This window comes from Acipenser ruthenus, chromosome 41, assembly GCF_902713425.1.
Source record: "Acipenser ruthenus chromosome 41, fAciRut3.2 maternal haplotype, whole genome shotgun sequence".
In the NCBI taxonomy this organism is placed as follows: Eukaryota; Metazoa; Chordata; class Actinopteri; order Acipenseriformes; family Acipenseridae; genus Acipenser; species Acipenser ruthenus.
The window spans coordinates 3426268-3441610 of NC_081229.1; the positions used below are offsets into that span (position 1 = coordinate 3426268).

At 40.2% G+C, this 15343-nt stretch overlaps 1 protein-coding gene across 1 annotated transcript; it reads left to right on the forward strand.

The window, feature by feature from the left end:
* Nucleotides 1-1839: 1839 nt before the first annotated feature.
* On the forward strand, nucleotides 1840-13050 carry LOC117433556 (guanine nucleotide-binding protein-like 1). Its single transcript, XM_059010827.1, has 12 exons — nucleotides 1840-2053; nucleotides 2554-2725; nucleotides 3122-3258; nucleotides 3729-3880; nucleotides 4370-4441; nucleotides 4869-5076; nucleotides 5868-5966; nucleotides 6605-6799; nucleotides 7092-7270; nucleotides 8237-8411; nucleotides 9196-9336; nucleotides 10327-13050. The coding sequence occupies exons 1-12, from the start codon at nucleotides 1981-1983 to the stop codon at nucleotides 10599-10601; spliced, it is 1878 nt and encodes a 625-aa protein (XP_058866810.1). The 5' UTR covers nucleotides 1840-1980; the 3' UTR covers nucleotides 10602-13050.
* Nucleotides 13051-15343: the final 2293 nt, after the last annotated feature.

Here is a 15343-nt window from a genome sequence, read left to right on the forward strand (position 1 = left end):
ACTTAACGAAAAATTGAAAAAGGTGACATTTTGAAATCGAACATGAAATACTGTGCTGCTATTATGGATTCCAGTAGACTTTTGCGATATCGTTTTGTAGTTTCTTTGATTACATTAAATAAAATATCTAAATGATGTTCATTTATTATTATTATTATTATTATTATTATTATTATTATTATTATTATTATTATGTTTCAATCCAAAGATTCTAGGTCGCCCAAAACGTTTGGCCAGAGCTGTAGATGTCACTACGACTGAATCCACCTTCTGATACAAAATCATGCCGTAAGAGATCTGCAAATTCCCAGTGAAAGCCAGGGAAAGGGGTTAGATCTGGTGTGTAAATAATTAGCAACACAATACGTAGACTTGGAACCAAAATAAATATGCAAACACGTGGGAATGTGACTGGAGCCAGAAATTGAAGAAATGATTAATGATTAATTAGGTTCCAGTCAGAGGTGTATAAAAAAGGGTGACCACAGGTGTTAATATTAAAATTAATGTTGGTGATGGAGGTGAAGCTGCTGTGCTGGAGTTTTTTTGTGTCGATCTTTTGTTTTGGCCATTGTGCCGTTTATTTTGTTAACATGTTTTGTTTGTTTAGTGTTTGTATTTGTAAATAAAGTGTGCATTAAACCTGCAGTTTCTGTGTTCTGAGTCTCTCTCTCTCTCTCGATAACATCCTGGCCGTGACGCTACCCTGTCACAGAAGGACGAACATAAAAGCATTATGTTAGCATTCTGTGCCATAGAAAACCACTTGGTTAGACTGGAGTCCATTGCCAATTGTCTGTTATCAAAAGCTTTCATCTCATCACCACTAAATTTGAATGCAGGTTTGTTTTTATGAGCCATTTTACATTCCTGGAAAATTTAAATATCAGGGTTTTTTTTTTTTTTTTTTTATCATTACATGAAGCTGGAGCTGCAAATGGACTGTAAATGGGTAGTCCCTGCATCTCCTGTCATGGTTACACGGGTTTCAAAACACAAAAGAAAATACAAAATAAAGGTTGTCTTTCCCAGACGGGTGCTCTATTGATTGATTTGACAGCTCTATCTCTGGTTGCTGTTCTCAGAACGAACTGCAGTGCAGTTTGTTAGCACAACTGCTCCCTCTGCTGGTCTTAGTGTGAATCGGTTCCTCAGCCCCCTTCTGTCCAGACTGGAGAGAAAGAAGAGTGACAAGTTTTTTTTTTCTACGCAGGTACTGCCCCATCTGTGATCTGTGACTGTTTTAGGGGTCGTTTATGACAGAAGTGTCCCCTGTCCCCTTCTTAACAAATAAAGTAAAATATCAGATTATGTATGCTGTCAAACCATTTCATTAACAAAAAGGAAAGAACACTTGATTCATAATAGATACACATCATTATCTATCAGGTTGATAGTTCTAGCCGTGTTTTTCGTTTTAAATAAGGTTTAAACCTAATTTAAAAAAAGAAATACCGTATGACAGCACAGTTTATAAGAAAAGAACACTGTAACCTGCTGTGTATTTATAAAAAAAAAATAAAACATAAAAACTGCTTGTAACGTTAACAAAATTCGTCTTCTGCTTTTCTGCAACTATTAAATATACGCCTCAAACTGCCAGCACTAAACATGGTGGTTTTGTAAAGTGAGGCTGTACTATTTTGTTGAAATGGGGGTGGCCAACTAACAATGTGTATCAAACAACATATACAGTTTCTGTTTAAATAATTTTTTCGCCTATATTATTTATATTTATATATTTAAACAATGAGTAAAACCAGTTCTGGAAGAAATATCATAATAGTTTTAGTTTATTGATTTAGCAAGGCTTTGGTTCCAACCTATCTTATGAATGGTTGTTCCAACATTGCCAGCAGTCGCTATGGAAGCGGTGAGTTAGTGCAATTCGTGTAGTGGAACTTTATCGTGAATTTATATTAGATACTGTTTTTTTTTTTACACACTAGTTGTACCGTTACAAACTTAGATTTTAAAAAAATGCCGAAAAAGAAACCGTTTAGCGTCAAACAAAAGAAGAAACAGTTACAAGATAAGCGAGAGAGGAAAAGAGGTACGTTTGCATCGTTCATTGAGAGAGATGTCTGAGGCAGTGTTTGTATTAAAAACTGATAAGTAGGCTATCGTTGGTTGTGTATAGAGAAACATGTTACATCACAATTATTTACTGTACGCGTAATTTAAATTGCAACAGTACATAGCGACATTTGTGCAAAGGCAAATGGCGAGCTATGTTTATTAGTGTCTTATTATTCGCTACCAGAGGTAAAAGAGTCCTGCTACGACGTTATGCCATAATAATAATAATAATAATAATAATAATAATAAACAGCGTTGAGTCGTGTTCTGCGCATTTCATATTTATGGGAACATCAACAACGCCCCACATTAACGGTCAGTGGTACGCTAAAATTATAATCATGAATGACTATGTACGACAGTCGTCTTTGCAAGCTGCGGCAGGCCTTATTGGCTGTCCAGTTTGTTTACTTCCTGTGAGAGGGTCTCTTTTTTGCATTTGGTCAAAGTTTCACCCCTGCTGTTTGCTTTCAGGTCCACCTGATGAGGTGCGCGCTGGGTCCAACAGCCGCAGCGGCAGCATGGAGAGGCATCGCGAGGAGCACACAGACACCTCCGACAGCGAGTCTGTGTCCCTCCAGGTCAGGAGAATAAACCAGCAGCCTGGCCCCCGCCGGCCAGGGGAGCGAGGCTACGACCCCAACAGGTCAGGACAGTCCTCCACTGTGTACTGAGCGCCTTTGCTGTGATTTGAGTTACTTGTCGGGGCAAAGTTAAAAGATATATTTTTGCATCAAATAAGAACATACCGAACATCATGCTAGCATCGTTTTATGATTAATTTATTAGATTTTCCTAATTCCACTGCAGACAGGGTATCCTTTATTTAATGGCTTGAACCTGTACATTGTGGATTGCTTCCTAAATGCTGAGCACCGTTTAAGCTATGTAAGGCTTTTTCACAATTGCAGAACGTTATTTTTTAATTGTGTGAGATATTGCACTGCTCCTTTCTTAATTGGGCACACGTGATACAGGTTAGTGGTAGTGTTTAGTTTAGTTAGTTAGTCAGTTAGTGCTATAAACGTTTCATTAAATGCAGGTACCGGATACACTTTGAGCGAGAGAGCAAGGAGGAGGTTGAGCGCAGGAAGAAGGTTTCCCGGGAGAAGGTGTTGGAGCCAGTCCGGGATTTGGAGCTGGAGATTGACATTGATGACATCTATAAACCAGGCACCGGTCAGTTTACCTGCAAACAGATCATCCTCATTCAGCTTTGTTTCCTGCGTCGTCTTGTATGCATGCCACGCTACAGTTTTGCAACAGTATCAAGGGAACCGCTCATTCAATTATGTGGAAACTTGCAAGGAATTAGTATTATTAACTAGTCATTTAGCAGACGCTTTTATCCAAAGTGACTTACAGAGACTAGAGGGCTGAACTGTGCATCAACAGCTGCTGCAGAGTCACCTACACTTGACCTCGCTTTTACGTCTATCATAATCATTACAGTCTGTGTGACCCACTTGCATTTTAAAATATTTTTAAATATTATTTAGGTTGTTAAAACTGTCAATCTAGTGTAAATTACATTTCATCTTGCTTTTATTTGCTGAACGTCTTTTATACAGTCACTGCTCTTAAGCTGCCTTTCTGAGCATGAGCGAAAAGAAATGAGTCAAATATTCAATTCAGCTCTCTCCCTCCAGTGCTGGACTTCCCGAAGAGACCCCCTTGGGATTACACGATGTCGAAGGAGAAGCTGCTGCAGATTGAGGAGAAGTCTTTCAGGGAGTACCTGGAGCAGGTCTACAGCCAGTACAAGCCCACACAGCTTAGCTACTTCGAACACAACCTGGAGGTGAGAGGGTGCCTGTAACTGTGATTGCAGGCAGTACTGGCCGGCTTAGCCCAGCTACTTCAAACTAAATCAAGCAGAAAGGGACAGGGGAACAGAGGAGAATCTGGAGTGGGTCTATGGGTCTATTACGAGACCAAACAGCAAGGAGATGTCCTGGGAAGATACTTTGAACCTAGAGGGAAAGAAAGGGATTGAAAGAGGTACGAGGGAGCAAGGGGAGAGAGAGAGAGTCCACAGCCGGTTCGGGGTCACACAGCTCAGCTACTTCAAACACAACCTGGAGATAAGGCAGAGTGTAGGTTGGTTAAAACTGCTGGGGGACCAGACAGACAAGACAAGAGCTTTACAAAGGTGGGGTCCTTACTTGGGGCTGTGCGGGTAAACAGCTTTCAGAGGGTGTGTCTATTTCTTTTATTTATTTATTTTTTTAACATAAAAAAACTAAAATAAAAAGCCAAAGCGGTAATTGTCAATTCTTGTCCCCAATAGACGTGGAGACAGCTGTGGAGAGTGCTGGAGATGTCGGATGTGTTGCTTCTCATTACAGACATCAGACACCCGGTACGTGGATTAATACAAGTGGAGGATACAAAACGATTCGAGGAGCGTCGAGAGACGGAGTCTAGAACGGATTTCTTTTCTTGATTTAATTTGTGTGTTACCTACGGGCAACCGTCTTGTTTTGCTGTTAGCTTCAATTGTACAAAAAAACAAAGTTCCCTCTCTCTAGCTGTAGCCTCCCTTGCAGTGGCTGTTCTTGCCTCTCGCTGCATTTAGTCATTGCTGAAACTGACACATCCAGTCCCTTTTGTGATTGATACCAAAGTATGTGTTGGGTAAAATGGGAAACGGAGAGGAAGGACGGTAAAACAGGAAACAAATGTCCCCCTCCTTGCACTACAAACCGGCACAGGTTTTTAATTAATCTGTTTTTGCTTTTTTTTCCTGCCCCTCTCTCTCTCTCTCTCGCTCTTTCCCTGTTTCCCAGGTCCTCCACTTTTCCCCTGCACTCTATGACTATGTTACCGTGGAGATGAAGAAGAGCCTCATTCTGGTGCTGAATAAGATCGATCTGGCCCCGCCTGCTCTGGTGGTTGCCTGGCGACAGTATTTCCAGCAGCGGTTTCCAGAGGTCCTTATAGTCTGCTTCACCTCCTTTCCACAGAACAGAGGAGAGGGGAGGGACCCAGAGGATGGTAAGCTAGAGGGAGGGAGAAACATTTGTCTACCTGATTTTATTCTATTAGTTCTATGCCTATCTTGAAATGTTTTTATAAGACATCATCCCCCAATCTATTATATAATTCATGTTCCAGTCCAATGAAAACTGGATTTGTGATGTTGAATACAGTGGGATGCAGACTTTGTCACCAGCTCCACGGTAGTCAATTGTCTGCTTTCCTTTCTGAAAGATATTTTGAAAACCAGCATAGTATTTGTAAAATGTTAATACAAACCAATTGGGAAATAAACCGTGCATTTGTCTGACAAGTACAGATTGCGTGTTTGCAACTAGAGTTGTTATACAGCTGTGGTCAAAAGTTTTGCATCCCCCTATAGAATTAACTAATTTGGCTTCATAAAGTCGAATGAAACCTGCTGAATAATGTTATGCTAACATATTGCATTACATACTGCTCTGAAGTTTTCCATATACTTAATGAAAAACTGACAAAAAATTGAAAAATGTGACATTTTGAAAATATAACATGGAATACTGTACTACTATTATGGCTTCCGGTAGACTTTTGCGATATCAGTTTGTTGTTTCTTTGATTTCACGATGTTAAATAAAAGATCTAAATGATGTTCATGTACTTCAAAATAAATAAATAATGTCTCAATCTTAAAATTCTAGGCGATGCAAAACTTTTGGCTATAGCTGTATATCCCTGAATACATGTCAGGGATTCTGTATGCACACATCAGTCCTGTCGAGGACAGCAGTCCAGTGTTTTGTCTCACTGCTGTGTTTGTTGGTGATCAGTGTTCAAGAAGCGCAGGAGGAGGAGAAGAGGGGGCTTGGCAGGAGCAATGGGACCGAAGCAGCTACTCAAGGCATGTGAGGCTGTCACTGCTGGCAAAGGTAGGGAGCGGATCCACTAGAATTATTGGATATGATTGGGGGAGAGAAAATAATTCAGTCTTTGAAACTTACCAAGCACTTAGCAGCTCTGTAAGTGCAAAATATTGTCATGTTCATAGTGGTGGATATCCTTTTATCTACAGACAGACAAAGCAAGGTACGGTATAGTAAGATGATGCCTTCACCCTTCCATATCTCGCAAACTTAAGTTAGTCATGCAGTATACAAGTTACACACAAAAATAGTGGTAAACCATTGACTGTTTTCGACATTCTTGTGATAGGATTAACCGCGAAGATCCAATTTGGGTAAAGCCTTTGTGGAGTTGCAGAGTTAGGTACAAACTTGGGTAAAAAGGCACAAGCTGAAACGTTTGTGTGCTCGACTCTTTTTCTAACCTCAGAGTAACGATTTGAGTGTTTTGAAGATGGTGCAAACTCCTTCTTGTAGTAAGTCTGTGAAACGGAAGAAGGTTACACACAGTGGCAACATTTATTTTGAACTCACTCTATTTTATGTCCAGGCCTCTCGTCATTGGTACATTAGGAGGGAGAGTAAATGACCTCTCGTCAAAGGCACCGAAATGGATAAGGTGTGTAGAAATTCCACTCTAACCAGCCCTTCTTCCTCTGTTCCAGTGGACCTGAGCAGCTGGCAGGAGAAGATGGAGCGGGATACAGTGGCAGCGAGCTCCAAGAGTGGGGGACTGGCTTCAGAGGGGGAGGAGGATGAGGAGATGGTGCTAGTGGAACACCACAGTGACGTTGCCATGGAGATGGGAATCCCCTCTCAGGAGCTTTTCAAAGATGGGGTCCTTACTCTGGGCTGCGTGGGTAAGCAGCTTTCAGCGGCTTTGTCTATATCACTGCCTGTTTTTTTATTTTTGCTTGTTTTCTCCAAAAACAAAATTGATGTGGTGGAGAGGTGGGGGGCATTTGCTGGCCATATTAACACACATTTTACATCTACTGCACTAACTAAATATCTTGCTATCCTGAAATAGATACTCCTGTACTTGTAATAAAAAATAACATTAATAATAAACAAGATCAGTGCAAACATTATCTCTTTATTTCCAATGCAGAATGACAACTATTCTTCCTGCTCACATCCCCCCCCCCACAGGGTTCCCTAACGTAGGAAAGTCTTCTCTGATCAATGGGCTGGTGGGCCGGAAGGTGGTGAGCGTGTCCCGGACCCCCGGTCACACCAAGTACTTCCAGACCTATTTCCTGACCCCGACCGTCAAGCTGTGCGACTGCCCAGGACTCATCTTCCCCTCCCTCGTCCACAGACAGCAACAGGTACAGCCACTAGACCTGGGGCAATTCCAATTGTAATTGTGTAATTTGTAATGAATTGCAATTACAGCATAATTGGAGCTGAACCTTGGCATGCCTGCGTAATTGTAATTGTCATATAATTGATCAATTACAGTTCAATTCCTTTCCAAGCGTGTTTTTACATTGAGCGAAAAATTCATCTCGTATTTTCAGCCACTTTTAGTGATCCCCTTTGTTTGAACAAGCGTTCTATAGCATGTTTTGCTGATGGGGCTGCTGTGATTACTGTATAGGCTTTGATGATTGATAATGTTACAGCGTCTATTTCACATTTAACCCACAATAATTGGGACCTTCTCCCAGCTCCCAGTCAGCATTTGAAAAGCAGACAGATATTTGTAAAAAAAATAAATAAATAAAAAAAAGGATGCTTTGGAGATACAAAACTATGGAGAAAGCGACAATTCGCAGGATAAGATGTGATGTAAGGATGGGGATTATCGTGATCATTTTTAGTTGATTGCTTTCCCGTCAAACCCCTCTACTGCATGTCGAATCGTAGACTGCAGCTGGAAGTGGTGCAGATGCATGGCATTAGGGAGACTTGGGGTCCCGTGGTTAAAGAAAGAGGCTTGTTACCAGGAGGTTCAAACCCCGGCTCAGCCACTGACTCACTGTGTGCGACCCTGAGCAAGTCACTGAACCTCCATGTGCTCCGTCCTTCAGATGAGACGTAAAACGAGGTCCTACTGTAAGTGATTCTGCAGCAGCAGTTGTGATGCATAGTTAACCCCCAACTCTAAGCTGCTTTAGATAAAAGCGTTTGCTAAATGACTCATTATTATTATTATTATTATTATTATTATTATTATTATTATTAATAATAATAATAATAATAATAATAATAATAATAATAATAATAATAATAATAATAAGATCAGTGGTACATAAAAACTTCCAAGTAACCTCTAAATATGCCTGTTGTAGATCTTGGCTGGGATTTACCCCATCGCTCAGATCCAGGAGCCGTACACTTCAGTGGGGTACCTGGCAGAGAGGATCCCCATCCAGGAACTGCTGAAGCTAAAGCACCCGGACGCTGAGGAGAGCCGATTGAAGGAGCGGGAGGCGCCTCCGTGGACTGCCTGGGACATCTGTGAAGGTAAGGGAAAGGGGGGGTGAGCTGGTGTTTTTATTTGTTGGCTTGCTTGATTGCAGGCCTCCGAACTTGCTTGGCCAAAAAGCAAGCAGCCAAAAGAATGGGGTGGGTGGGTGTCGCAATAGAAATACAAAAAACATGATGGCCGTAGACCTATTTTATTTATTTTTCTCGACCATAATTTGAAACCTTCCGTTCTCATAAAAAAAAAACATGATGAATTGATTCAGATCATTGACATTGAGGGGCCCACTTGGTCTACTGGAATGTGTTTGCAAGCATCTGGGGTTTCGCAGCGCTGTTTTAAGAATCCCAAAAGATCCGATTCACACTCCTGTCCAAACTGTCATATTTGGACCAAGGTGTTTTCTCTCAGTTATATCAATAAGTGATGTATTGTGGGAATGCAGTAGAGGTAGCATTGTGTTTTGCTTTTCAGTGAAAAGGTGAAGCAGGTAATGGCATTGTGTTTATTGAACACTAGGCTAATTTCTAATTCTATTATTATTTATTTGGCCGATCCAAGGCGACTTACAGATGTTACAGGGCAGTACAGGGTTACAGTGCAAAATTCAGTATAGTTTACAGTATAATACTAATAAAATACAATATGAAATAGGATGCAACCAGTTTTATAGTTATATCTACAATGACATAATCGTGCGATTAATACATTACCTGAGGATCCAGTGACGTGGTGCTTGGGTCAGGCAAGTCCAGGGCAGAGCAGGAGGGGTGGATCAAGAGATCTACAAGTGCTGTCTAAACAAACTGTGTTCCTCTGCAGCCTGGGCGGAAAAGAGAGGCTACAAGACGGCGAAGGCGGCTCGCAATGACGTCTACCGGGCTGCTAATAGCGTGTTGAGGCTGGCTGCGGACGGAAGGCTGTGTCTGTGTATGAGACCACCGGGGTATGCACTGCAGAAAGGTAGGAGAGGGCAGCAAAGAGTGCAATTAAAATATTATCACTGGGACCCAGTCATCTGGGTTGATTTTTGCTTCCTGTTACCTGATCACTTCACTATGCTCTAACAGCCATCAGACCATGTGACCTGCAGCCCAGGTTCCAGGGTGTAGCAGTTTTATCTATTGTAAAATATTTTGAAAACCTGAAAAAAAAATAACAAGAACCACATGATTCTCAGTGCACTAGAACCATTGGATCAGTAGGAATGTTAATGAATCTAACGAGGTGAGAAAATGGGATGGTGGGTGTTGGTTAACACTCCTATCAGAGAGATGTCAAGATTACACACCCCTCAAATAAATCGATATTAACAAGCAATTTTTCTTACTTAAGTAAAGCTGTATTTTTTCATGTTTTTTCACGTTCCGAGAAATGTACCCATTGCCGTGTGATATGTAGTTTCCCTTGAACATTCTCATTTCTGAAAGAATTGGCACTTAAAAATAAGTACAGCAAACACCTGTTTTACTGTCTCACTATCTGTCATATTTAGCTGGATAAGTCTGCTTCCGATAAATGACACGATTTCTTATAAAATATCTTCATTTGAAAAGCCCATAGCTGCATCAAAGATCGGAAGTATTTCTGCTAAAGATCGCACTGCCCAGTACAAGAAAGGGGAACGTTTCACATGTCTGTTATTATTTTTATATATATATATATATATATTTTTTGGATAATTCACTGGTGGTGAAAGTAGAATGTCTTTTAAAAGGTGGGCATAAAAAATAAATATTCTGCAATTTAGCATTTACTGTTGTTTGGGTAAGTATTTAAATATTAAGGCACATATGTTCTATAATAAAAAAAAATAATTAATTTTGAATGTTTTAATAAGAAATATGTTTAATCGTGAAATATCTATTTTTAGACCGTGAAATAAGCATTTCTTCTTACCGTGAAAAAAAAATACAGCCCAGCTTATAAGTGTCTGGCTCCCCTTTATTGCAGCGCACTGGGAGCAGCACCCTGAGACAGTAGAGATCACCGCCCTACAGGCCGCTCAGAGGCATGACAGCCGGGCAACCTCAGAGGAGGAAGAGGAAGAGATCTCCAGCTCGGAGCAGGAGGAGGACGAGAAAGACAGAGATGCAGATGAAGAGGAGGAGGAGGAAGAAGAGGAGGGGCCAAAGGAGGAAGGGACCTCTTTCAAGAAGGCGCCAAAGAACAAAATTCTTAGCTCCAATATGTTCTCACTGCTGGGAGACGATGACGAGTGTACTTGATTCCCCGCTACAAATTTCTAATGGCTTCTGGTTGGTGGTGTGCGCTAGCATGCAGTGCAGTGCGTTTTTACCCCTCTCCCATCTCTTTTGACAACTGGGCCACCCAGGCTCATGAATAATAATGCAGCGGCACATTTTGGGGTTACATTTGACCAGTTTGGCAGAGAAAAATGGGGACCGATGGGGGGTGTAGTTTCTCTAATGCAGGATTGCTTGCTTCACTGCAAAGCTTCAGTAAAATTTGAAAACATTTGGATATTAAAATACATCAGATGCATAAGTAAAAAGCTGGCAGTTCTCCCTGGTAAACTAGATGTTGAAATAGCAAGCAAGTGAATAGAAAAGGAGGTAGAAGAGGTAACTATTAGGCTGTAATCCTTGTGACCTGTCAGTAGACTGCTTCAATACTCTGGTTTAAAATGACAGCTGTGCTGTTTTATTGTAAGGTTGCTTTAGAAACTAGTCTGATGGGCATGTTTAATCACACAAGCGGAGATAACTGAGAATAAGTGTCAAAACCAGTGGCTTACTGTCCCTTATTGAAAGTAGAAAAAGTCATTAAAAAAAAAAAAAAAAAACCACCACATGTGTTTTAGCAAAGCTTGTCTATATAACCTGTTATACGGTATCCTGGTTCCCTGTGCCTTATTATCTATTTTTAAAGTCTCTTGGCTAATCTACAATGATGGAGGTATTAATGAGAGAGAGAGACAGCAATACAATTCTGTATGTAGGGTTGCCCCATGATGTTTTCCACATCCAGGCTCTCTATGTACTGCTGATTTCACAAAACGTTTGAACTAACTAGCATCTGTACTGTATAACAGAAAAGGCAGTTCCAGATTAGTCTCGCCCAACATGCTAAACAGCACATAAGCCTTGTACACCCGTCATCGGTGTTCTAAACAGGGTCTAGAACAACGTTCTAGACACTGCTGGAATATGGATTTAGAAATAATCACGGGGCCCTCTGATAAAAGGTAGTTTATTGTCCCCTTGCTTAAAAATAAGTTAGTTCTGGGACAATCCTAATTAAACTTGATCAAGGGAGTCTCCCCTTACTTCAGCAGTCTTTCTCCAGATTACAGCATTGCCGGTTTGGATCCTGCCTCTTCTACCTGGTTAATAAATAGGTGGGTGAAAATTTAAATTGGGAACGTTTCTTCTCGTGCTGATGTCATGTAGGGGTTGTTTTTTTTAGCGCTTTACATTATTACCATGAACCTGGGGTGACTGAAAGTTTGGAAAGAGACATCCTCCAATCAGATCACTTTAGACCTGTTGTGTTCAGCCCCTGCTTGCTTCTCTTGGAGAACTCCAAAAGAATATAGTATTCTGAACAGCACTGCTGCCCATTGACCACGGATTGTAATTACTTTTTGGAACAAACAAACAAACCAATCCTTCAGCTGCTGCCCTTTGTGCATGGAACCTGTACTTAGAACTAAAGTCTTTCTGGGGAGGGAAGAAAGGAAATCTTACTCCTGCTCCTTCTTTATGCTGTTTCAAGATGTAATTCTCAGACGGGTGCTATTCCTGTTTGCCCTTGGTTTTGACAGTATCAATGTAAAGGGTACTAATCTGAAATTTGGTAAAAAAAACACTACCATATTTGATAGCACTTAATGCCATGTGATATAAGTATGAATATCACAAAGCAAGTGGCATGGGCCATATATTTATACAAATAATCCCTTATGCACTTTTCAATGATTTTCATCATTTGGCTTGTTTTACCAGTACATTCATACCCTCGCCCTCTTGAAATCTGGTCACAACTTTAGACTGGGAAAACATCCTAAAATGCTGCAACCAAGTAGAGTCAAGCATAATTTTATGTTGGAAGAAACCAATGAGGGCGTAATGAGTCTAGCCACTGTGTTCTCGCGATACTGTATTCATTTTACAGCTATGGCCAAATGTTTTGCATCACCTAGAATTATAGGATTGAGACATCATTAAAAATAATTAAACAAAATGAACATAATTTAGCTCTTATTTATCATGTAATCAAACAAACTACAAAATGATATTGTGATGGTAGTACAGTATTTCATGTTAATTTTGAAGTGTCTTTTTTTGGTAAGTATATGGAAAACTACAAAGCACTATGTATTTCAATATGTTAACGTAACATTATTCAGCAAGTTTCATTCGACTTTTTAGTTCCTTTAGACATTCTATAGGGGGATGCAAAACTTTTGGTCATGGCAAATCTGGTTAAATAAAGAATCAAATTTTAAAACTGCACATTGCTTGGTGATCAAGAAAGAGCGGGGAAATGGATTTAAAACCTTGTCACCCATACTTATAATCTGTGAATCTCGATACCCTCCTCCTCTTTATAGTTTAAGTTCATTCCAGATTTGCATTTTGAAGCGTGCATTCCAAAACCTCTATTCCAGAACTGTACTTGTTTGTACATTCAATAAAGAGACTATTTACTTGGCTCCCTTTTTGCTCAGCGCGGTCTTTGTAATCTACTGCTGTAGAAGCTGGCTGGCCCTTTGTTGTGGGGATAACTGTTTAAATGACATGCTTCATCTGCTTAACAGCTATTTCAATGAAGCAGACACTACTAAATGACATGCTTCATCTGCTTCACAGCTATTTCAATGAAGCAGACACCCACTGGAGCTTTGAGGATTTGTGTTATGCATTAGGGTGAACAGCTTTTGAGTAGGATTTTTTTTTAAATGCATTACAATAAACAACATAAGTATATCATAAATTATGAATTAGTCATTTAGCAGATGCTTTTATACAAAGCGACTTACAGAGATGAGGGGGTGGTGAACTATGCATCACAACTGCTGCTGCTGCAGTCACAATAGGACCGCGATTTTAGGTCTCATCTGAAATTACACAACAGACATGTGACAATACTGAGTTCCTGAGTTAAGAAGCTATATTCTCACATGATTGGAATCGAATGGGCTAATTGTGCAACATACAGATGGCTATAAAGCTGAGGGAACACGAAGCCACTTTCTGGCTTGGAACTTGGTTTCAGGAGACTGTGTTGCAGTCCCACTGCATGGCACACCAGGGGGGACTTGGAGTTTGATACGGCAAAGTTGCCTCAAACTAGGTCTCCCTGAACCAGGTTTCAAGCCACTGTTCCTGACAAATACAAAAAAAAATACTCAATGACTGACTAATGTGGAGGGAGCAACAGTACTCAGAATTATTACACATATTGTAAAAAAATAATAATGATAAATCAATGCAACTGGCATTTAAAGTATTTGTGTCTGAATTTGACAGTAAAATACAATAATCGAGTGGTAAAACCCAATTGACATTGTCAATAATGTTGCTTTACTTCTCCACTAGGTGGTAGCAAATCCCCATTTGCTAAGGCATCACACACATACATACAGGAGGGTGGGCCAATATTAAACTGTAGTTCGTGTGTAGGTCCACCATAGCCAGCTAGGATAGACCAAGTAAAATGTTCTTGAGGGATAAGTAACCCTTTCTCAATAGACCACACATTCAATTACTTTGTTTTGCATTTGGGGGTGGAAATCTCCTGCAAGTTCCTGAGAACTGTCATCCCTTTTGAGATCAAACAATATCACTGCCTCCCTTTGAAATCCATGTCCTTACATCTGCTTATTACAACGGAAGATGATAAATGTACCCCCTTTTAACGGGTGATAGAGCAATGTCGTTTTTTAAAGGATATAGAATACGTTAATAATTATTTATAATACTGTACTTAGTGTAGACAACTATTAATTAGTTTTAAAAAAATACTAATATAATCTAAAGACAGATCTATACTTGGTTTTAAAATAAATGAGCCACATTTTAAACCCTGAGCGTTGCAGTACGCCTTTGCTGTAATTGTCAGGTAATAAAACCCGTGAGAGCTAAGGTCACTGTTCTGCGTCACCCCCTGGTCCGTAAACGCGAATGTATTCAGGAAATATGACATTTAAATGATTTATCGGTTCAGTCGCTTCTCCTCGGGGAACTGCGTATGTAGCCCCTTCCACACGATACGCTAGGCTTGAATCAGCTTGGCTTGCTCAACCGACCCTCCAGGGAGCGGGCAGTGAATTAGCTGCACGCTCCTTTGTGCTTGCTTGGTTGTTCTAGTGGCAGGCACAGATGACTGAGGCATTGCGTTAGTCAGCCTGCTTTTTAATTTTTTTTAAATTTTTATCGCGATCACATCCTCTGATTGTGAAGCTAATTTGCGTTGTTTTGTTTTTACAAACTTGACATTTATGTTCAGTGAGTGTCTTTGCAGTAAATTGGTCACCTGGTTATTTATTTATTTATTTCTCTAAACCTAAGACATTCAGCCCGGTAACATGCACACGTAAGAATACGGGGTGTTGTTTTTTGAAAAAAAGTACAGTAATTGGGATTTCAAAAGTCAAATACTGGCATGGAACGTTGTTTTCGTTATGTTCCAAATCATATAAGGACTGTTTTAGGAAAACACATAGTGATTTAGTTTTGTGAAAACAGCAATTTTCAAACTGAACGCATGCACTGACAGACAAAAAGGTTAGTCACCAAAATAAATAAAAATCTGGTTTTTATTGTTATACTTTGAGAAATTAAGCCATTCAGAAGCGAAATAACACTGTTGACAATCTTTTAATTCAGATGACGTATTAAACCTGAGCGCGTTTGCAAGACAGTGTTTTGCAAAGATGCAGAACGGAAGCAGGTCACACAGATAGGAAAACACAAACTATTGTTGATGTGCAATGTAATACCGA